This window comes from Schistocerca piceifrons, chromosome 5 (genome assembly GCF_021461385.2).
Source record: "Schistocerca piceifrons isolate TAMUIC-IGC-003096 chromosome 5, iqSchPice1.1, whole genome shotgun sequence".
In the NCBI taxonomy this organism is placed as follows: domain Eukaryota; kingdom Metazoa; phylum Arthropoda; class Insecta; order Orthoptera; family Acrididae; genus Schistocerca; species Schistocerca piceifrons.
This window is the reverse complement of record NC_060142.1, coordinates 479254232-479278700: the sequence shown is the minus strand read 5'-3', so window position 1 is coordinate 479278700 and position 24469 is coordinate 479254232. Positions and strand designations below refer to the sequence as shown.

General features: G+C 39.3%; 1 protein-coding gene across 6 annotated transcripts in view; it reads left to right on the top strand.

The window, feature by feature from the left end:
• Positions 1-24469, top strand: part of LOC124798404 (putative methyltransferase DDB_G0268948) — a 132300-nt gene that overhangs the window by 81818 nt on the left and 26013 nt on the right. For all 6 annotated transcript variants that reach the window (XM_047261797.1, XM_047261795.1, XM_047261792.1 and 3 more), the window contains exon 3: positions 12022-12179. In XM_047261797.1, the coding sequence (XP_047117753.1) occupies positions 12022-12179 (158 nt within the window). The remainder of the gene's footprint in view (positions 1-12021; positions 12180-24469) is intronic.

The following is a 24469-nucleotide window of genomic DNA, read 5'->3' as shown; positions in this document are numbered from 1 at the left end:
AGCAGCCAGAATAATAGTCAGAAGTGGAATAAGTTTCTAAATTAATTTAAAGATCATTTTGTTTTTTGGTCTGTTTTATTAAACAGTATATCAGAAACTGGCATTGGAATGACGTAAATGATTTTCTGATTAGTGATTGGCTCAGGCAAGTTTTGCTGTGAGAATGATCTAGAAGGACGATTCTGATTGGTCATCCAAACCATTAGCCAATCAGAAAGTTAGATAGGCATAGTGTGGGGTGGCATCGAGAGAGTCGCTCGCTAACCTTTGTACATGTAACATCATACTAAATGTTGCTGAGAAAGTTACTTGTAAAATGAAGAACTGTTGAGTTCATTGCTGATAGGAAGTGTCGTGACTTAGGCAGTTTAAGTTATGAACATTGTGTGGACAATTTAATTAATTAATTGATGTGTTATGAGCATGTGATATTTCGGTCCTAGAGAAATTCTGCATGGCCTATTCCGTATACTTTATGGAATACTTGGGCGAGCACTTCTAACTTTGAAGGCCACTGATACAATTGAAGTTTCAACTCACTATAGTAGTGGGTCAGTAACTGTCAGATCAAACATTAATCGGGTCAGACTGTTAGTTATTCTGGCTGCTTTTTTCGTGTGATAACATTTTGTACAGAGTGTGAGATGGGAATAGTAGAGCAGTTAAAAATAGTAAATTCGGACTTGATCTCAAATTTATGTGCCTCCTTAAGAATAAAAACCAGTTTACTAAAATTTCCGAAGACTTACTACAGGTAAATTGCATTTACCTGTCACCCAAAATTTGTTAAATGAACTCGCAGGAACTGATTCGCAACTTTTGTACAACTTGAGTTATGCGGCCTCTGTGTGGTAGGTATTAGGTAGTGGTTTCATCAATGCTGCTTTACACGGCCTAGTGAGTATCTACTACTGCAGAGTGAAGGGACATCGTAAGGAAGCCATACTGAGGTAGGTGCACAATGAATGAGAGAGAGTGTACAATCGAGAAACGACGACAAAACCCTGCCCCACCGCAAGTTGATCATCTCCTCCGAAGTGTGTGAATAGCTCTGGGGACCACCCTATCTGGAGTAGGGACTGTAGCATATATCTTGAAGAATGGAAATATAAGTGCTTAAAACTATGAAACACAACCTATATCTACGACGCCATGCTGTCCCCAGTGCTTGTACATCATTTGCTTCAGCTCTTGAAAAGCCTGTTCAGAAAACCGATGCTGCTGTGCGAATGGAGGTTCCTGGTGTCAGCACTAGTACCTGCATTTGTCAATGCGCTTGGGCTGCTGCAGCTATTCTGAAGACTGTAACATTAGAAAAGGTTGTGGTTGCCAACATTGCAGAGTTTTTTACCCCTCCCAAGGTTCAGCGTGGTTCACAATTGAGCAATGACACTACCAGTGCCACAGTTGTGGCTCTGAAGCCCCCCAGGCCAAAAAATCACAGGCAATGTATCAATCACTGACTGAGATGGAAAGTGAACAGTTTGATGATGTCAATGTTCTTCTGGATGATGTCTCTGTTGGTTTATCTTCTGAACTAGTGGCTGTTGATGTCAACCTTGGGCCTCATCTCATCCCAAGACTGAGCCTCCGCGTGTTGTGGGCTCTCCTTCCCCACTGGAAAGACATGGTGAAAGTGCAACCACATGACAAATAGCTCCCCTATTGCAATGGAACATTAATGAATTCAGGATACATGTGAAACAACTAAAACACCTAGCACAGGAAGGCTGCCTGTGTTTATTTGCAGGAAATGCATTTTAAAGTCTCTTGTGCCCCTGTAATATGGAGTTATACACTCCATCGCAAAGATGACCAGACTGAGGAAAGGACTTAGGAAGAGGTTGCTTTGTTTGTCAATAACATGCACCACTCCTCTTCCCTTCTCTTGGCTACTGACCTGCAGGCAATTGCAGTTGAAACTCGCGTATCAGAAGATTACTGTTTGTTCACTGTATTTACCTCCACAAGATTCAGTCAACTGTGAGAATCTCACAGATCTTATAGAACAATTCCCCCAACCATTTCTCGTATGTGGAGACTTCAGTGCTTTTGGAGTTGGGTTTTGGAGAGCGTCATGCTGTCTCATACCATTCATTTCTGTACTGTTGCTGGGCCATTTTCAGCCATCGATCTCTCTTTCTGCTCTCCAGCCCTCGCGGATTCTATTCAGTGGGAATTCATTGATGACCTTTATTCCAGTGACCATTTCCCACTGAGGACTCACCTCCTTCAGAGAGCACTTCGTGAAAGGATGCAGCAACTGCAAGCCATTCAGCCAGCTGGCTGTGTTTGAACACTGCAACAATATCCAGGAGTGGATGGACTAAATCACATGAGTGATTCAGCATGCACCTGGTGTCTCCATCCACAAGTCCTCTGGTCATCTTCATAGACAGGGTCAGCCATCCGACTCTACGATGGTTTAAATGCTGCCCAACAATGGAAAACCTCACAGCCTGTTGAGTTGCAAGACCTGAGGCATTTGGCAGCAGCATGAAAGCCAATTCTCCTCAAATGTTTCAATTTAATGTGGGAAAGAAGCCACTATTCCAACTCATATAGAGAGGCCATCTTGATACCTCTCCTGAAACCAGATAAGAACCAAGTGTGTCCCAGTAGTTATCGAAATGTCTCCTTATCCTCGGAATGAATGGTTAACTGCCATCTGATCTGAATGTTAGGGACCAGCTAACTTCTTAGCCACTCTTAGTTTGGATTCTGGAGATTTCAATCCATGGTCGACAACCTGACCTTGCTAGAGGTGGCTGTCCAGCAGGCTATCCTACATAACCATCACTGATAGGTGTATTTTTTGATATCAGTTAGGTATATGATGCTACTTGAAGACACAGTATTCTAGAGCAGCTCCAGCAGTAGGACTTCTGTGGCAACTTCCCCATCTTTATACAGTCTTTTCTGTCTAAGAGCCTTCCTGAGTTGGTGTCGTGCTGTCGAGTCATTTTGAGTAGTAGAACAATGTTCCAGAGGGCAATGTTTTAAGTGTTATTGTCTTTACCATAGCCATAAATAGTATCATATCTATGGCAAGGAGTCCTATACAGTGCTCCTTATATGTGGACAACTTTGCAGTTTTCTGTCCCTCCTCCAGTGTTGCAACAGCAACTCTTCAGTTGCAATGTACTTTAACGAGGGTTGGGGAGGGGATGGGCTGCAAAAATTTGTTTTACATCTTCTGTAGAAAAATGTGTGTGTGTGTGTGTGTGTGTGTGTGTGTGTGTGTGTTTTCACTTTAATCAGTCTTGTCATATTTTTAATGTACCTGACTTGCATATGTGGAATACCATTCTTCCTTTTAAAGTCTATGTGACATTTCTAGGCATCATTTTTATTCCAAACTATCACGATTACCACACCTAAAGGACCCGAAGGCAAGGTCCCAGAAGGCACTGACAATCTTAAAGTGTCTTAGCCACAGATCCAGCAAAGCACACAGGGCATGTCTGCTCCAGTTTTATAGGGCTTTCATGCGACTGTGGCTAGACTACAGGTGCATAATGTATGGCTCAGAGAAACTTTGTTATCTGATTATTATTGGTGCTATCCAATGTGAGGCAATTATACTGGAAATAGGCTCTTACAGGACCACCCCCATACACAGTCTCCGTGCTGAGGCTGAGGAACCACCATTTATCATCCAGCAGCAACTCCTCATGGTGCGTCAGGCATGTAAATTTCTCGCTACTCCAAATTCACCAGCATACCATTCCATAGCTCATCCAGCTATGAAACGCCCCTTTACCAATTGTCGATGGGCAACTAGACCATTTGGGATGATCTGCATGAAGTGTGAACTAGCATCACTTAGTATGGAGCAAGTTCAATCCCAGTCCTGGGTTTTATCTGCCTGCCATCCTGGTTACTGCAGAAGCCCAGAGAGATTTTAGATTTGGTGCGATGCAGAAGAGGTTGCACCCCTGCATATGTTTTTAATACATTGTTTTATGACATTTTAACTGAGCACCACAACTTTGTAGTTGTATTTATGGATGGGTCTAAAATGAGGAATTCCATTGGTTGGTTTGTTGTTTTCCCTGATCATCTCCTCAAGCTCTAATTTCCTCACAAGTTTACTGTATTCAACACAGAATTGTATGTGTCCTTGTAGGCACTGAAGCAGATGAGATGTGTTATGAGCGGTAAATTCGTTGTCCATTTAGTTTCCCTGAATGCCCTTTCTTCTGTACAATGCTTGTACATGGCAGATAAAGTAGTCCAGAACATCCAGGATGCCTTCCTCCAACTACAAAGGCTGGGCAAAGAGATGTCTTCCGACTGAGTGCCAGGACATGTGGGTATTGCAGGGAATAAATGGGCAGCTGTAGCAGCCTAGGAGACATGTTGAGATCCTTAGTTTGTTCAGTGTGCCATTCACCTGCATACTAGCACCTTGTTGTTGAGGTATAGTCATACATAAGTCAGAGGAATGGGGCTAGAGTGATGGACAATAAGGTGCACATAGTAAAGTTCACACCACAGCCATGACGTAACTCCTTTCAGCAATGCAAACAGGTTGTGGTCCTTCTTACTCATCTTCGCATGACACATGGCTTCTTGCTCCGACGAGAAGACCATACAGTGTGTGATGCTTGTGGTTTATGAATCACTGTGGACCACATTTTATTAGACTGCATTTTGTTTTCAGGCCAGAGGACAGTAGCAAATTTGCCAACAGTTCTGCCCCTTATTTTCAGTGATGTTCAAATGAATGTGGTGAGAGTTTTAATATTTTATAATATGTCCAACTTGTTTCCTAAAATTTTAGTAAGATGTTCTTAATGTGTTAACAGGGTGACTGGCTCACCCATGTTTTTTGTAAGTGATCAACCTGTCACATTTCCCGTTACCATTGTTTTAGCTCTTCTATAGCTTTACTTATGTCTTAATTCCAGGTATAGTACCTTTTACACTTTCTCTGCTGTCTTAAGGCATATGAGATAGAGTGATTGTGTGAGTCAACACAAGTGAGGTGGGAATGAGTGTCATTTTGTAGGTTTACTCTTCACTGGTTGATAACATTTTTAACCATTTTATCCATGTCATTTCCTTTAATATTTGTAAGGGAACTGATAACCTCACTGTTCAGTACCTGTAAACTCCAAGCACACACATATTTTCAGTAGCTCACTAGATATGTTGTCAATTCCAGAAGAATGTTTACTTTTTTGTGAAATCCCAGTTTTTTTCTCTTCCCTATTTGTTGGTGGAGATAACAGTAATTTTGTGAATAGTAATAGGGAGTTCATTCTTGAGGATATGTACTGGATGATTTTTACCTAAAGTGCAGCTGCTCATGAAGGTCCACTGTGGGCTGTAATTGTTGTCAAAACTTGATAGATATGCTGATGCGTTAATGCGTAACCGATTTTTGTTGAAAAACAAATGACTTCCAGTTGTGGCTATGAGGAGCTTTACACTGTTTGTATGATGATATGACATACTTGCTGTCATTTAATAAGCCATAACATGAGTGAACAATGTTGCTATCGAGAAGAGAGACTGTGCACTGATAGTGAAACCTTCTTATGTTAATGGTAGTAATTATAGTGCTACATTGAGAAATTATTGCTTACTGAATGCTATGAGAAGAGACTAAATGCCATTAAATGATTCAAAGGAGATGATAGTGAAGTTCAGAAACATAGGTGAGATTGGTGTGGCACCTGGAAAAGATGTGTGTCTTATCCCAGAGGAAGCTATGGAAGAGGTTGCTGTTGTTGTAACTGACCACACAGCACATGCCCGGGGTAGTGCTAGTACTTGTGCAGTGTCACGAGAATTGTTTATGCCATGGTCAGCAGTAGGGAAAGTGTTACGGTTTATTTTACACTAGTACCTCTGCAAGATCCAAGTGGTGCAGCAACTGAAATCTCATGATCCGCAGCAACATTCTGAATTTTCTCTTCGGCTTTTGACACGTATTGAAGTTTGTGTCCTCAGTGTTTTTCACAGTGGCATGAGTGGATAAAATCTTCTTGGTTTTCAAGCTGCATCAAGTCCAATAAAATTCTTGAGCTTTCGATTGCAAGCTCCACAATCACCATCACGAGTAAAACTACTGACTGCTTGTACAAGTATATCTATGATTACGGCCAATGGCACAAATCAGAGAGAGCCGAAATGATGCATGCATGGAAGTCGAATTGGGCAGCTCATAGCATCTTTGACCCGCTGCCAGATCAAGTGATGTCAGATGTCATGAGGGGCCGGTACCATGTTCAAAACTGCCACTCCCACCTCCCTACAAGCATTAAGCATCCACCATTGCTTCCTTTCGGCATCCAAGCCCTTACCCACATCCTACTTAGTGTGTAGCCCTGGTCTCTGTTGAAATTGTTGCGGTTCATTCTAATGTTGGTTGCCTCTTTTATAATAGAGTCTGAGTTTGTTGACATAAGAGCCAAGATGCTTGTGTTCTCAAACTATATTTTGTGTCCGTTTTTGAGGCAACGCTCAGCTATGGCTGACTTGTCGAGCTCACTTTGCTTAATATGTCTCTTGTGCTCAGTACAATGCTCCGCAACTGTGCGAATTGTCTGGCCTATATAGCTGCTGCTGCTGCACTCGTAAAGGGCACCATACACACCAGTCACACAAAGAGCTATGTCATCTTTAATAGGGCACAACATACCTCAAATCTTGGGGACAGGCCAGAATACTGGTCTCAATCCATGTTTCTGCAGTAGATGTCCTAACTTGCTGCTCATTGTCCCACAGTATGGCAGGAAAGCCACTGTCTTGGCTTCTGGTGCCAGTCTCAGCAGTCATTAGTTTTACTCCTGATGACGATGGCAGAGCTAGCCATTGAAAGCTTGAGAATTTTATTGGAATTGACACAGCTTGAAAACAGAGAAGAATTTATACATATTGAAGTTGATGACAAATGACTGGGCAATATTCTGTGGAGAGACAGTGCACATTTTACACTACAGGGTACAGTGAATACACAGAACTTCCAAATTTGGGGTTCTATCAAACCACATGTTGTGCACAAAGAACCATTGCACTTGCTACATGTGACTGTCTCATGTGGATTAATGAGCATCTTTACTCTCAATCCATTGTTCTTTGAATTTAATTATAATCACCTGGTATTTCTTCACATGCAGGTGACCCAAAGCTTATCTGTTCAGTTACATTACAGAAGTGTTCATAGAATATCTTGGTAGTTTTTCCTCATTGTCAATTTCATCATCATCAGTATTTAGAACAACATTTGGGGCCTTAGAAGGTGTTTAACCTGCCTTGCTTTTTACTACATTGCACACAGTTTTAACATTATTTCCAGAGTTATTAATTTTTCCCAATAAAACATATTTTAATATCACTTTATCAAGAATTTTATAGTATTTTTGGTGCAAGAAGAGTTTTGATGTTCATATAGTTCATTGCTAATCCCAAGAAAGAAATAATGTACAAAATCTTATTCCATGGGAAAACAGTGTCTTAAGTATGGTGTACCACAAGGCTCTACCATAGGATAATTTCTAACTTTTATCTTTTTTAGCAGAGTTAGAATCATATGTCCTATTTTCCCATAAAATAAGTACATTGAATTTGCCAGCCAATGTAAATGTGCTAATGAAAGGAACAACCAGAGAAGAGCTGCAGGTTGAAAATAAAATGTATATCAGGCTATGCACAATAAGATCTACCAACACACACACACACACACACACACACACACACACACACACACACACACACACACACAGTGCTGGTAGTCACAGTTCAAATAAAGCACCTACTAACTCTGAGTACCATTACTTATGGCCTGAAAATTCTTTCTGTGTGTACAGCTAGAGAGGCAGTAAAAATATGTATTTTTGCAAAGAAGAATCATTATGTAAAGTAGTGTAATCATTTGAGGAAACTCTTCAGCCAAAGAACATAATTCATATTCCAAATGAGAATTTAAGAGACATGCAAATGCAGCTGCAGAAGCTCTGGGAGACCATTATTTAAGAAACTCCATATCCTTCCATTACTATGCTTATACATTCATTAGGAAAATCATAGATAATTGTAACAGTTTTGTATATGCAAACCAGAACATTCATTCTGAGGACCACACCACTAGAACAAAATGCTTAACAGCACCATGTATAATAACTGTTCATAACTGCTAGCTGCAAAAATAGTATTACAGCAGAGATGAATACCTTGCAATGTAAAGATTTATATCAACTTTGTTACTGAAAAAATGAAAAGATTTTATGTGTGCAAATTGACAGCACCTTTTATAAACTAATTTTAATTTGCTGTTGAAAGCTGTATGACTGTTGCCTGTGTGCTATACTGAAAGATTGTGGGTAATTTATTAAAAATACCTCATAGAGTGACATCATGAAGTTAATGAATCTGTAAACAAAAGGTTTTGAACACTAGGCATATTTTTTGATTTGACTAAGGCTTTCGATTGTGTTAATCACAAAATATTGCTCCATAAGTTGGACCATTATGGAATACTGGGAGTAGCTCACAATTGGTTCACCTCTTACTTTAACAACAGACAGCAAAAGTCATTATTCACAGTGTTGAGAATGGCTGTGATGGGGCGTCTGAGTGGAGTTCAGTCAAATGGGGTGTGCCCTAGGGATCAGTGTTGTGGCCACTCATGTTTCTTATTTATATAAATGATATGCCCTCTAGTATTATGGGTAATTCTAAAATATTTCTGTTTGCTGATGACACTAGTTTGGTAGTAAAGGATGTTGTGTGCAACATTGGCTATGTTTCAAATAGTGCAATTTTTTTTATTTGTTCTCTGTTTGCCTGTGCCACATGTAATGAAATAGGCTTTATAATGATGTCAAGATACATAAGAAGTTACTATATTAGTTATTTTTTACATTACAAGTACAAGTTATTTATGCTACATTAATCAGTTGTGCAGTATTGCAATCACCGACTTAAAACTCAATTTCTATGTTAGAAGTATCCAAGAATTCTGTAAGACTGTTGTATGGATTGTCTTTTAACCCAGTATGAATTGTCTAGTGCAGTTCATGACATAAGTTCATGGCTTGTGGAAAATAATCTAATGCTAAATCACAGTAAGACTCAGTTTCTTCAGTTTCTAACACAGAATTAAAAAAAAAACTGACATTTGTATGTCACAGATCTGACACTTGTTTTCATTCACACATGTCATATGGTACTATATCTTGTGGTTAATATTCCCATTCTAAAAGGCTATTTCTGGCTCAGAAATGGGCAGTTCGGGCAATAAGTGGTGTAAGGGCGTGAACCTCTTATCGACCCCTGCCCAGTAGTCTGGTTATTTTAACATTGGATTTTTTTTTTTTTTTTTTTTTTTTTTAAAAAAAAAAAAAAGGAATTGCAGCTTTCACTCAGTTAATACTCGGCATAAATCGTCTGCATTTGGATCGCACTTCCTGAACTCTTGTGCAGAAAGGTGTGCAGTATCCATTTTCAATGAGCTACCACAAGTATTCAAACATCTGAATAGTAATCCACATGCTTTGAAATCGAAACTGAAGAGTTTCCTCATAAGTCGCTCCATCTGTTCTGTTGAGGAGTTCCTTTAAAAAATTAAGCTGATCTTATGTTATATTGTTGATTGTGTTTACTTAACTTATGGCTTGACTTTTTTGGGTTCATAAAGATTTTATTGTATTGTGATTACTTTTATGTTGTAATTTCATGTACTGACATATTCCATGATTTTGGATATCTGCTCCTCAATTTGATCCTATGGAACTGATCATGTAAATAAATAAATAAGTAATCTCCTTAAATATTATTGTGTATTTCACATGTGTTTATGATTTTACCATCCTCTCATTATCATATAACATGTCATCTCATTATGCAATATGTTCCCCTCTATGTTCTTTTTATCATACATTGACTTATTCAACATCATTTTGTACATCATGCAACGGTTCATCTAATTTATAAATTACATCATCACTGATCTTCAGCTCCAAGATGTCTGCAAACCCTCAACTCACTGATAATTCTTCTTGTGTCTGTAGAAGAATTCAGCTTCTACCAAAGCCAGTACTCATCAACTCTGATTTGTTGGAATATAATGTAATTGGATAGATAAAAAAATCTACTCACCAAGTGATGGCAGGAGAACACACACATAAAAAAGGTTTTACTTACACCAGCTTTTGGAGTCCGTGGCTCCTTCTTCCAGCAGAAGGGTTGAAGGGGAAGGAAGAGGAGTGAAGGAAAAGGTCTGGAGAGATTTAGGAAAAGTGTTAGAATTCAGAAAAGTCACGCAGAATCCCAAGTCAGGAGAGACTTATTGGATGGGATGAGAAGGAAAGCTCTAAATGTAGAAATATGTAAGCTAATGTTGATGGATAGGAAAAGCAAACACGTAATGTTTTGATACACCACATCATTTACATATCTGAGTGTAATGTTGCAAAGTGATATGAAGTCAAGTCAGAGTGTGAGGATCATCGTAGGGAAGGCAAATAGTTATCTTCAGTTTATTGGGAGAATTTTAGGAAAGTGTGGTTCATTTGTAAAGCAGACCACATACAGGATAGTGGTGTGACCTATTCTTGAGTGCTGCTGGAGTGTTTGAGATCCACCCCAGGTTGGATTGAAGGAAGACATCAAGGCAGTTCATAGTTGGCCTCCTATATTTGTTACCAGTAGGTTTGAACTACACACAAGTATTACAGGAATGCTTCAGGAATTCAAATGGGTTTTGAAATTTTAAACATTTGAGTAGCTGTGATCCAGCAACCACATGCTATTTAATTACAGGATATATATACAGCCACTTCAGTTGAACAAAATTTTGTCAGTTGACCACGGTTTCAACTGTGCTAGGGCAATCTTCATCAGAATAGAGAATTACTTTTGCTCAGACGTTTTAAACGATGTTGTGATTACATGTGTTCTATGTAACAATCTTCATCAGAATAAAAAGTTATTTTTGCTCAGACATTTTAAACCATGGTGTGATTATATGTATCCCGTGTAACTTTTTATTCTGATGAAGAATGCCCTAGTGCAATCGAAACCATGGTCAACTGACAAAATTTTGTGCAACCGAAGTGGCTGTATATACGTTCTGTAATCAAATTGGTATTCCTGGAGGTAAGGCAACATTCTTTTCAAGAACACAGTGAAAAAATTTAGAGAACCTGCATTTGAAGCTGACTACAGAACGATCCTACTGCTACCAGCATACATTTCGCATAAGGACTGCAAAGGTAACATACAAGAAATTGTGGTTTCTATGGAGGCATAGAGACAGTTGTTTTTCCTTTGCTCTGTTTGTGAGTATAATAGGAAAGGAAATAACTAGTAGTGGTACAGGGTATTCTCCGCCAAGCACCATATGGTGGCTTGTGGCGTATGTATGTAGATGTAGATAGGTCCATTTTGATTGATTATGTTATACAAACATTTTAAAACTGCATAATAATGAATAATAAATAATAAATGGATATTTTTACTCATCCAATTGGAGTCAGTGTGGTAGAATGTCGTCATTCCAACAGTTTTGAAAATCGTGTTCAGAGTTAGTGAAACATTTTGTTACTCATTAAAGTTTGTATACAATTTCATCTAAAGTGCAGAAACACATGAGATGTTAAAAAAATAAAGTGATGATTTGCCAGCAACATTATAATACATACTGGAAACAGTTGCAAAAATATTTAATCTCAGAATATTCTTGTCTCAGTCATTATACTTTTGTTTATTTATCTGTATATTCTTACTTCTGCAATGGAGAAAATTATGATACCTAATAGTCCCAGACTAAATAGATGGAAGATATATTTGATAATGGAAAATCCTGTGTGGAATATAAATAAAGAAGACAGCAAATATAATCATTCATAATACAGTTAGGGCATCGAGTGGTCAACAGGCATACAAGAGAGATTGAAAACTTCAATTTCTGTCGACCACTCTATGATACATCTATACAGTGGGTACTATTTCTCATGTTAGTGACTGCTGCTATTACTCTTGTTAATTTTATTATTTTCTTATTTGTAGGTTACTGATTTAGCTCTGGCTGTAGATGTAGGCTGTGGTTCAGGTCAAAGTACCGAAGTACTGGCACCATATTTCCAAACAGTCATTGGGATTGATCCAAGTGAAACTCAGATTGTTGAAGCCCAAAAGAACAATACCATCCCAAACATTGTTTACAGGTATGGCTGTTGTTAATTACAAAAGTTTCTGTTAATCTGAAATATAACTTTAAAGCGAAAGGCCATTAGTGCTGCAGTACAAGCTTGGTAAAGTTGGGGAAAGAACTCCTGTTTGTTTATTTGCAAAGGAATCATCTTTACATCAAGGAATTTTGAACATATTTGTCATCTTCCTCATGCTATTTTGTATTGTTATAACGGTTGTGTTAGGATGTTTGGCTAAGAAAATTGAATTTCATAAAAATTTTAAATATTTTATTACAGAATTGTTGAAAAGGAGAAAATTGTTAATCCAACAAGCAGAAAGTACATTTAAAAATGATGATATTTGTACCAAATAAATTCCAAGAAAATAGTTTTTATGGTACATTTTTATCAATGCCAATATCTTTATTTTTGGCACATCAGAGATCAGGTTTATGATGTTTAGTGCACCTTGCAACGAGACACACAAAAATCTAAATGCATGTTAACACCAACACAGAGAGAAGAGATTCCATCTCCCTGATGTAATGCTCCCACTACTACCCCACTTTGTGCTACATATAGATCTTCTTCACAGCCGGTTGGTGTGGCCGAGTGGTTCTAGGCACTTCAGTCTGGAACTACGCGATCACTACGTTCGCAGGTTCGAATCCTGCCTCGGGCGTGGGTGTGTGTGATGTCCGTAGGTTAGTTAGGTTTAAGTAGTTCTAAGTTCTAGGGGACTGATGACCTCAGATGTTAAGTCCCATAGTGCTCAGAGCCATTTTCTTCTTCACATGTTGTGGACAGTGAACTCTGTTTTTGAAGGTAGATTTATAGGTAGTTTCCATGATGATAAAGAACTGCTTCATCCTTCATTGTAGCACAAGCAGTTGAAATGAAGCACAACAAAATGAAGTGTAGCATTAAACATGGTTATTACAATGCTACTGCTAACAGTTTGTTTGATCCCCAGTGTTGGGAGGGCATTGATAGAAAATACTAGGAGCTTGAAATCTTGTCTTCCACTACCCCAAACACAATATGAGACACAGCCAGGATAGTATCTGACAAGGCTTACAGTGGATTCACAGCCAATGACTTAAATCTTCATCTTCCAAAAAAGCTATACTATGCAATTCCTGGGTAATAAAAATGATGTACAGATTGCCAAAATAGAGATAATTGGGCACACATTGAATGAAACTTCATGTGAAGTTCCTAGACATCCTAAACATGCATAAATGAACCAAAAAGCTCAGTTCTTTATGTGTTACATTTAAAAATCTCCCTAAATGTATTGCATTGCAGATGAGATTGCTGGCATGCTTTTCCTTAATACTATCCTCTTGTATCCCCCCCCCCCCCCCCCCGAACCATGGACCTTGCTGTTGGTGGGGAGGCTTGTGTGCCTCAGCGATACAGATAGCCGTACCGTAGGTGCAACCACAACGGAGGGGTATCTGCTGAGAGGCCAGACAAATGTGTGGTTCCTGAAGAGGGGCAGCAGCCTTTTCAGTAGTTGCAGGGCCAACACTCTGGATGATTGATCTGGTCTCGTAACACTAACCAAAACGGCCTTGCTGTGCTGGTACTGGAACGGCTAAAAGCAAGGGGAAACTACAGCCATAATTTTTCCCGAGGGCATGCAACTTTACTGTATGGTTAAATGATGATGGCGTCTTCTTGGGTAAAATATTTCGGAGGTAAAATAGTCCCCCACTCTGATCTCTGGGTGGAGACTACTCAAGAGGACGTCGTTATCAGGAGAAAGAAAGCTGGCATTCTATGGATTGGAGCGTGGAATGTCAGATCACTTAATCAGGCAGGTAGGTTAGAAAATTTAAAAAGGTGAGTTGATAGGTTAAAGTTAGATATAGTGGGAATTAGTGAAGTTCGGTGGCAGGAGGAACAAGACTTTTGGTCAGGTGAATACAGGGTTATAAATACAAAATCAAATAGGGGTAATGCAGGAGTAGGTTTAATAATGAATAAAAAATAGGAACCAGGTTTTAAATTGTAAGACATTTCCAGGGGCAGATATGGACTCTGACCACAATCTATTGGTTATGAACTGTAGATTAAAACTGAAGAAACTGCAAAAAGGTGGGAATTTAAGGAGATGGGATGTGGATAAACTGACTAAACCAGAGGTTGTACAGAGTTTCAGGGAGAGCATAAGGGAACAACTGACATGCATGGGGGAAAGAAATACAGTAGAAGAAGAATGGGTAGCTTTGAGGGATGAAATAGTGAAGGTAGCAGAGGATCAAGTAGGTAAAAAGACAAGGGCTACTAGGAATCCTTGGGTAACAGAAGAAATATTGAAGTTAAATGATGAAAGGAGAAAAATAAAAACGCAGTAAATGAAGCAGGCAAATAGGAATACAAACATCTCAAAAATGAGATCAACAGGAAGTGCAAAATGGCTAAGCAGGGATGGCTAGAGGACAAATGTAAGGATGTACAGGCTTATCTCACCAGGGGTAAGCTAGATACTGCCTACAGTAAAATTAAAGAGACCTTTGGAGAAAAGAGAACCACTTGTATGAATATCAAGAGCTCAAATGGAAACCCAGTTCTAAGCAAAGAAGGGAAAGCAGAAAGGTGGAAGGAGTATATAGAGTGTCTATACAAGGGGGATGTTCTTGAGGACAATATTATGGAAATGGAAGAAGATATAGATGAAGATGAAATGGGAGATATGATACTGCGTGAAGAGTTTGACAGAGCACTGAAAGACCTAAGTCAAAACAAGGCCCCGGGTGTAGACAACATTCCATTAGAACTACTGACAGCCTTGAGAGAACCAGTCCTCACAAAACTCTGCCATCTGGTGAGCAAGATGTATGAGACAAGCAAAATTCCCTCAGACTTCAAGAAGAATATAATAATTCCAATCCCAAAGAAAGCAGGTGTTGACAGATGCGAAAATTACCGAACTATCAGTTTAATAAGTGACGGTTGCAAAATACTAACGCGAATTCTTTACAGACAAATGGAACAACTAGTAGAAGCTTACTTCCAGGAAGATCAGTTTGGATTCCGTAGAAATATTGGAACACGTGAGGCAATACTGACCCTACGACTTATCTTAGAAGCTAGATTAAGGAAAGGCAAACCTACATTTCTAGCATTTGTAGACTTAGAGAAAGCTTTTTGACAATGTTGAATGGAATACTCTCTTTCAAATTCTGAAGGTGGCAGGGGTAAAATACAGGGCGCGAAAGGCTATTTACAATTTGTACAGAAACCAGATGGCAGTTATAAGAGTCGAGGGACATGAAAGGGAAGCAGTAGTTGGGAAGGTAGTGAAACAGGGTTGTAGCCTCTCCCCGATATTATTCAATCTGTATATTGAGGAAACAGTGAAGGAAACAAAAGAAAAATTCGGAGTAGGTATTAAAATCCATGGAGAATAAATAAAAACTTTGAGGTTCGCCGATGACGTTGCAATTCTGTCAGAGACAGCAAAGAACTTGGAAGAGCAGTTGAACGGAATGGACCGTGTCTTGAAAGGAGGATATAAGATGAACATCAACAAAAGCAAAATGAGGATAATGGAATGTAGTCAAATTAAGTCGGGTGATGCTGAGGGAATTAGATTAGGAAATGAGACACTTAAAGTAGTAAAGGAGTTTTGCTATTTGGGGAGTAAAATAACTGATGATGGTCGAAGTAGAGAGGATATGAAATGGAGACTGGCAATAGCAAGGAAAGTGTTTCTGAAGAAGAGAAATTTGTTAACATTGAATATAGTTTTAAGTGTCAGAAAGTCGTTTCTGAAAGTATTTGTATGGAGTGTAGCCATGTATGGAAGTGAAATATGGACGATAAATAGTTTGGACAAGAAGAGAATAGAAGCTTTCAAAATGTGGTGCTACAGAAGAATGCTGAAGATTAGATGGGTAGATCATATTACTAATGAGGAGGTATTGAATAGGATTGGGGAGAAGAGGAGTTTGTGGCACAACTTGACTAGAAGAAGGGATCGGTTGGTAGGACATGTTCTGAGGCATCAAGGGACGACCAATTTAGTTTTGGAGGGCAGTGTGTAGGGTAAAAATTGTAGAGGGAGACCAAGAGATGAATACACTAAGCAGATTCAGAAGGATGTAGGTTGCAGTAGTTACTGGGAGATGAAGAAGCTTGCACAGGATAGAGTAGGATGGAGAGCTGCATCAAACCAGTCTCAGGACTGAAGACCACAACAACAACAACAACAACAACAACAACCTCTTGCATAATATTTAGTTGCACCCTTCTTCCCCCTGCCCCCCCCCCCCCCCCCCATCACCATCACCATCACCATCACCCACCCACTTTCCCAGTCTTGATGGTCTCACTCTCCACTATTCACTGTCTCCCAAGCCTCTCTGTTCTTTCTGAGCACCTGTCTGTACTCCTGATCCCACCCCTAACCCCATCTGCCTATCTGCACACCCTTCCCCCATCCTACCCAATTGCTCCACACTTTCACATTATTAGCAACATTAATGTTTGTATTTGTGTTTCAATTTTTTTAAACTCTGGTTTTCTGAAAATTGGTTACTGTGGCTTTTACATATTTAGTTGCAAACATTCTGTAACTTGAAATGGCACATAACACAATTTCAACTATTTCTTGATTTCACACTATATATAGATTGACTTTTCTTTGCTCTTCACTACAACCGAATCTTCAATGTGGTAAGTTACAAGTTTATTTGAAGTGTCATATTGCTTCTTTTGCTCAGCTGCCTTTTCCATCTGCTTTCTAGCAGTCATGTCTCTTTGCTGATGTCATCTCCTGTCCCGGGAGGTATTCAGTGATTTCATATAGCAAGTTTGCCAGCTTCACCCAATCAGTCACCTCAAGCAGGGATATGCCTGTTGCACTACTCTTATTACTGTTCAGTACATCTGCAAAATAAGGAAATTGTTCCACGCAACTGGCATACTTTGAACTAGTGTAAGACCAAAATTACTGAACAATTTTCCACATGTAGTGCTGAGTTGGATTGTTAGCCAGGTGATGTACAGATATTTGTACATATTTGATGCCGTGTTTTGCTATAAATGTCTCCCATGTGGTTGAAATGAACTATGGTCCATTGTCAGATAAGATCCTAGCTAGCCTGGCAACGTTGCAAATGTAATCGTTTTCAAGTTCATCAATGATTGTTTTACTGTTTGCTTTCCTGAGGGCACGCAACTTGATATATTTTGGGAACACTTGTCCACTAAAACGACATACCAAAACTTTGGGAAGTAGTCCAAATAAATCCATGGCTAACAGTTCACTTGCCTTGTTGGGGGTACTTGCTTCCCATTGAGTTCGCTATTATCAATTTGTATGACAAGTCTTTGAGTGGGTATTTGAAATCAACTACCCAGCTAGGCCTGTATGATAATATCTCTACATAATTATGCAACATGCTGTTTAGTTTGTCACATTATGATTGATATATTTTATTGATTCTCTTTATGCACACAAAGCTCCGCACATTCTTCATGCATAGTAATTATATGGGCTACCTGTGCCTCACCTCTTAATACTTCTTTGGATTGTATTCATTTGTAGCTTCAACCACTGTGAAATTGAAAATATCTTTTTCTATATTTCAATGAAAATAATCAATTACTGATAAATTATGTAAATGGACAGATAAAAAATCTGCTCACCAAGTGGTGGCAGGGGAACACACACACACACACACACACACACACACACACACATACACACACACAAAAGAGTTTAATACTTACAAGCTTTTGGAGCCAGTGGCTCCTTTTTCTTTCAGGAGAGTTGAAGGGAAGGAGGAGCAGTGAAGGAAAAGGACTGGAGAGGTTTAGGGAAAGGGGCACAGTTCAGAAAAGTCACCCAGAAACCCGTGTCAAGGGGAGACTTACCGGATGGAATGAGAAGAAAACAAGCTGTTACGTAAACACTGTTCGGCCTTTCACATCAGCATGACTGCCATCCAGTTATCAGTCAGGATGAATGGACATAGGCAGAGGGTGTATACAGGCAACACACAATATCCTGTTGCAGAGCATGCTGTACAACAAGACAATCGTGACCTTGGTGCCCGTTTCACCATACGTGGCATCTGGATTCTTCCCCCAGACACCAGTTTCTCAGAGCTCTGCGGATCGAAGTTAGCACTACAACATGTCCTTGGTTCTCACACCCACCTGGCCTTAATTTATGTTAATTCCTTCTGTCTCAGCATTTCTTCACAGTAACTACTCCTTTCTTCATTCTATTTTAGTTTTCTACATCTTTCATTTTCTGCTTTGACTATTTTTTTCCATCCCCCCTCCCATCTCTGTTATATACAATGCACTTAGCTTTTCACTCTTATTAACTCATGCACAATGTTTTAGTAGTAATCTCTGTCATGCATATTACCCTGCCATCCATATTTAAGCTCTCAGGTTTTCAAATCTCATCCGGTGCAATCCCCAACAATCAGTCTTTCCTTCCCATCCCGTCCAGTAATTCTCCCCTTGCCCAGGGTTCTGGGTAACTTTCTGAACTGTAACTCTTTCCCTAAACCTCTACAGTCCTTTTCATTCACCCTCTTCCTTTCCCTTCAAGTCTTCTGCCAGCAGTCCCCAAAATCAGTCTTTCCTTCTTATCCCGTTGGCTAGATCTCTGGTGACCTGGGGTTCCCGGTGACTTTTCTGAACTGCACCCCTTTCCCTAAACCTCTCCAGTCCTTTCCCTTCACTCCTCTTCCTTCCCCTTCAACTCTTCTGCCAGAAGAAGGAGTCACTGGCGTCAAAAGCTTGTAAAGTTTTGTGTGTTTGTTCCCCATCACTGCTTGGTGAGTAGATTTTTTATCTATCCTTTTTCTATATTTTGTATTTCTTTGATAATGCATCAAGAAATTGGTATCTAAAATTATGTCATTCACTTGATATGGGATAATTAGATAACTTGTATTAAAATCACAAACATCACTTTAAATTCTAATAATGTCCCTCACTCACATCTCCTGTTGCTGTATTTATCCCCCTCCCACCATGAAACATCACAGGTTTTTGTTCCTTTATACTTCACATAAATGATTCTGTTAAAGATAACTTACAACTGCCAGAGTCCAGAAATGTCCTATCTTTACCTCATTTATCTTAATTTTGATGAATGGTTGTACATTCCATAAATATCATTGCCTACAACAGTTTATGTATTTCTTCATCATCACAGAACAATTTATAGAAAATCTTGGTCCCTGCTTCACACTTATGTTGCTCCAACTTCCTTGCTACTCAGAACTCATTCTGCTTCCACCAAGCTGGGATAAGCAATTTGTTCATAGCCACATGACTTCAACCAACTGAATTCATGTTCTTCATTAACACAACCAGCTAGAATCTATGTTACAGTCCAAAGATGTGAGGGTCTCTTCACTCCACAGAAACAAAAGTGCAAATACCTTCTTCTGTGATGTCAAATGCAGGGGCTGCAAAATCTGAATTAACATGAGATACATTATTTTCAAGTTCTGATCCTTACAGTGACCCACCATTAACTGTCCCTGTCACCTTTTCCATTAACTACATGCATTAACAGTCTCTGTCTGACATACGTGACTCTATCCTGTCCACCTCAAGCATCAATTCTGTAACCTGCCTTCCAATGGATGTGCCTTCAGCTCCGTCACTTTTCATAGCACAGTGGACAATATCACTCACATTAACATTACCGTCAATACTGCATCCCATCTCTTTCAATGTCTCCTTAGACCCGATTTTTACATCAGTTAGTTTCATTCCTCTCTCTGCTTTAGGAAAACAAATTTCCACACTAATTGCTTCCATCCAGTTGTCAGAAACATATTCTGAATTATTAAATAGTCCATCAGTCTGAGAAACATCTTTAAAATTACAACCATTTTGTACTGATTTCTTCACTCTCCAATGCAAATGATTTGTCCAGACTTCCCAGAATTTCTTGTTAGTCAAAATTGCGTCAATAGCATATGCCTGCGCTGGTTGCATATTTCTGCACTTATCCTTTTCATAATCCTTTTTCTCATTGGTTTGTTAATCCATTTCAGTTCTAAAAATGCAGAAAATATTAGTTTTCCAACTGCCAGTGCCTGTGATTGTCATCATTTTCTTTCACACTCGTTTCCCAGACTGTTATTGTTACTACCAGTAGACTATGTATTGAAATTCTCTCTCCTCCATGGAGAATTGGATGGGCTGTGTTCACAGCTATTGTGCACTGGAACTGCCTGATTATTCACACATCAGCACATGTCATTCTCACTACACTCATTACTATTATGTCTGCTCAGAGTTCATATTTCTGTTAAGGCACCATGTTCATATGCATCTGATTTTCTTTTCCACACAAAATTCTTTTATAGTGGCCTGACAAGTCCTACATAAATCCCCATTTAAGAGCTAATTTTGCAGGTGAGTCTCCCTCACATCATCTTAAAACTTATGTTTAAAACACCTCATATAAGCCTTACTGTCTATAAATTTGTCAGCATTCTAGTTTACCCACAACAAAGTAATGCAGTGTTAAATTTGTCAGCATTCCCATTTGTCCATGACAAACCAATGTCATGCAGGGACCACTTCATTTATCTTATTTTTGCTGCAGCAGACATCTCTGCAACAAAATTATCATTACAAGCAGCAAGATGATATCTATCCTGTTACATATTTGCCATTCTTGAGCAGACAAAACATAGTACCAAGAAAGTTATCACCTGACTCAATTGTCCTGACTGACTGCATTTTACTTAATAGTGGATGAGTTGCTTCACTCTCATATGTCATTACTAAGGACTGCTCAGCTCCTCTGACCCACAAACACTTACTTAGTAATTGCACCCCCACAATCTCTGCCTGTAGGCAGCTCTGGAAACCAAGTTACAAATACATTTATGCTATCAGTGTAATATTTATCTGTTCTGTCATCTGGGCTATCTCTGCAATTTGGAACTTCTGCTGGCTGGATGTCAGCTGCTTCTGTCACACTCTTCAATGTCTTTGTATCACTCAAACACATCATACCTGACTTCCGGCATTCACTTCACAATTGCTACACAATATGCTACCACTCATAAGCCCCCATGCAAGAGACTTCAACTTAACCTGTGGTGGAGCACTATGGGATAACCTTACCCCAGCCCAGAGACTCCCCAAATGGTAGCTACACCCTTTCTGTGAAACATTTAAAGGCCTATGACATCAGTGTTCTCAGATCAGTATACGTAACAAATATGAATGTGTTTTGACTGTGCATGGTGTGATATAGCTCTACAACCCACTATTGCAGCCCTGTGGTGACTATACGATATGATAGCCCTCCACCTCCTATTCATGAAGAAGGTTTCAGATGGCAACTGCAGGGGTCAGATTGAATGTTATGGGTGTCAAAAGGGCACATTGCACCAAAAAGGCTTCTTGTGGGACGGCAATGCAACAGTCAGGAGTCGAGTGCTGGAGTGGCCAAGACTGGCCAGGACCTTGTAGAATATTCCAGTACATTATAGAATCTTCCAAAATGTTTGAGAATGTTCCAGAATCTTCCAGAAGGTTCAAGAATGTTCCAGAAAGTTATAGAATCTTCAAGAAGGTTCAGGAATGTTCTGGAATTCTTCTGAATGTTTAAGAATGTTCTAGAATATTCTTGATGTTCTATAAAGAAAAGAGTAAGTAAGTGACAGAGTACTTTATTCCAAATTAGGATTTTATTGAATACCTAAGTGGATTTAAGAACACTTAAGAGTATTTTTTAGTGTTTAGGTGTATTTTTGCTTGTGAAATAGAGTATTTTTGGGTATTCAAGAGTATTTTTATTGTGAAATATTAACATTTTTAAGATTTCTTGGAATGTTCACATTTACATTGTTCTTGGGTATTCTTGAGTGATCTGGTATGTTTTCAGAAAACAAATGAAACTAAAGACCAAGCAAAGGATCTTGTTCAGACTGGTAGAACTTTATTGGGGTTTGTACTAGTCGACAAGCCCTAAGGCAGAGTGTGGCTCTGCAGTCTTTGATGGGTCTTGCACTGTTATACATATGCCTTAATAACAGCACCAGCCACCATAAGTAGGTTTCATCAGGCAAGCACTAATTACATACACAGAGTTTGGCATTAATTGCATAAATAAGTTAAAAAAATGGTAACTTAGTGTAAAATGCCAATAACCAAGTTGTGGCTATGTATTAATCCATCAGTGATGTTAATTCACCATCTGCGAAAGTGCATCATGAAATAGAACTATCATTCAGTCAGCAAGACTCTCAGCATATTTGGAGAGGGACTGTTCATCACAGTGGATGTGACAACTGTGGATGGCTAGGTGTGTGGAATGGCTGCAGCAGTTGAAATAGTTGTATTGTTGGTGCCTAGTAGGTTTGATGTGAATAGAGAAACTGCTGGAACAATCCATGAGTGGAGGTCATTAGAAGGAAAGTAAATTGTTGCGCTGAGGAGTATCAGGTGAAGCAAACGTTTAAATATGTGTTGAAGTTCTCAAGGAATGTGGACAGGATGTCCTCACATTCAGTCTGGATCGTGAAGATGCCATTAGTGAATTGGAACCAGATGAGGGGTTTTGCTTAGGATTCTGGGTTGCTAGGAAGGATCCCTTTGGATGGCCCACGAATTGACTGGCGTAGGTTGGTACCATGAGAGTGCCCATAGTTCTACCACAGACTTGTTTATAGGTTATACCTTCAAAGTAAAAGTAATAAAGAGTGAGGATATACTTGGTCATGGTGGCAGGAAGGAAGTTGTGGATTTGTAGTCAGTCTGCCACTGAGAAAGGTACTGTTCTATGGTGACAAGTTCATGGGCATTGGAGATGTTGGTATAGAGGGAAGTGGCAGTGACAGTGATGAGCAGGGTGTTGGGTGGTAAAGGGAAAGGAACTGTGGAGAATTGCTGGAGGAAATGTTTAAGGCATTTTCTATAAAAAGCTAGGTTACCAGTAATATGCTGAAGATGTTTGACAACAAGGGTGGCACAGTATCCATCCAGTGGGGTATCCTGAGTGGTTGGTTTTATATATTTTAGGAATCATGTAGAAGGAAGGAGTCCAGGGAGTGTGAGTCAAACTTCCTTCTCACACCCAGCACTTTTTATGATTTAAGCAATGTCTTGGTCTTACATTTCCAGAAAAAAAACTTTTATGACTTTACAGATAATGGCCTTAATCTATTAAAATCTTATTTACAGAACTGTAAGCAGTTTGTCTGTTTTGTCAAAGAAGTATCCAGTGTAGTACATGTTAAAGTGTATATTCCAGAGGGATCTGTGCTGGGCATGTTTTCGTTTCTTATAGTGATTAATAACCTGCCCTCACTGTTGTCATGCCCCTCTACTGGTGTGTCTCCATTTATTTCAGATCAACCTTTCAGTGCATGTTGGGTAGGAATTTTTAACTCACATCTGCATATTTAATAATAATTATTTTTTTTAAAAAAAGAAAAAAAGACCTCTAAATGTTCATCATGTAGCCACATGTACAAATTAATTTGTTATGTGAATGTTAAATGACTCTTGTACCACATCGTTGTTGTTGTTGTGGTCTTCAGTCCTGAGACTGATTTGATGCAGTTCTTCATGCTACTCCATCCTGTGCAAGCTTCTTCATCTCCCAGTACTTACTGCAACCTACATCCGTCCGAATCTGCTTAGTTTATTCATCTCTTGGTCTCCCTTTACGATTTTTACCCTCCACGCTGCCCTCCAGTGCTAAATTTGTGATCCGTTGATGCCTCAGAACATGTCTTACCAACCGGTCCCTTCTTCTTGTCAATTTGTGCCACAAACTCCTCTTCTCCCCAGTTCTATTCAATACCTCCTCATTAGTTATGTGATCTACCCATCTAATCTTCAGCATTCTTCTGTTGCACCACATTTCGAAAGCTTCTATTCTCTTCTTGTCCAAACTATTTATCATCCATATTTCACTTCCATACATGGCTACACTCCATACAAATACTTTCTGAAACGACTTTCTGACACTTAAAACTATATTCAATGTTAACAAATATCTCTTCTTCAGAAATGCTTTCCTTGCCACTGCCAGTCTCCATTTTATATCCTCTCTACTTCGACCATCATCAGTTATTTTGCTCTCCAAGTAGCAAAACTCCTTTACTACTTGTAAGTGTCTCATTTCCTAATCTAATTCCCTCAGCATCACCCAACATAATTCGACTACATTCCATTATCCTCGTTTTGCTTTTGTTGATGTTCATCTTATACTCTCCTTTCAAGATACTGTCCATTCCGTTCAACTGCTCTTCCAAGTTCTTTGCTGTCTCTGACAGAATTACAACGTCATCAGTGGACCTCGAAGT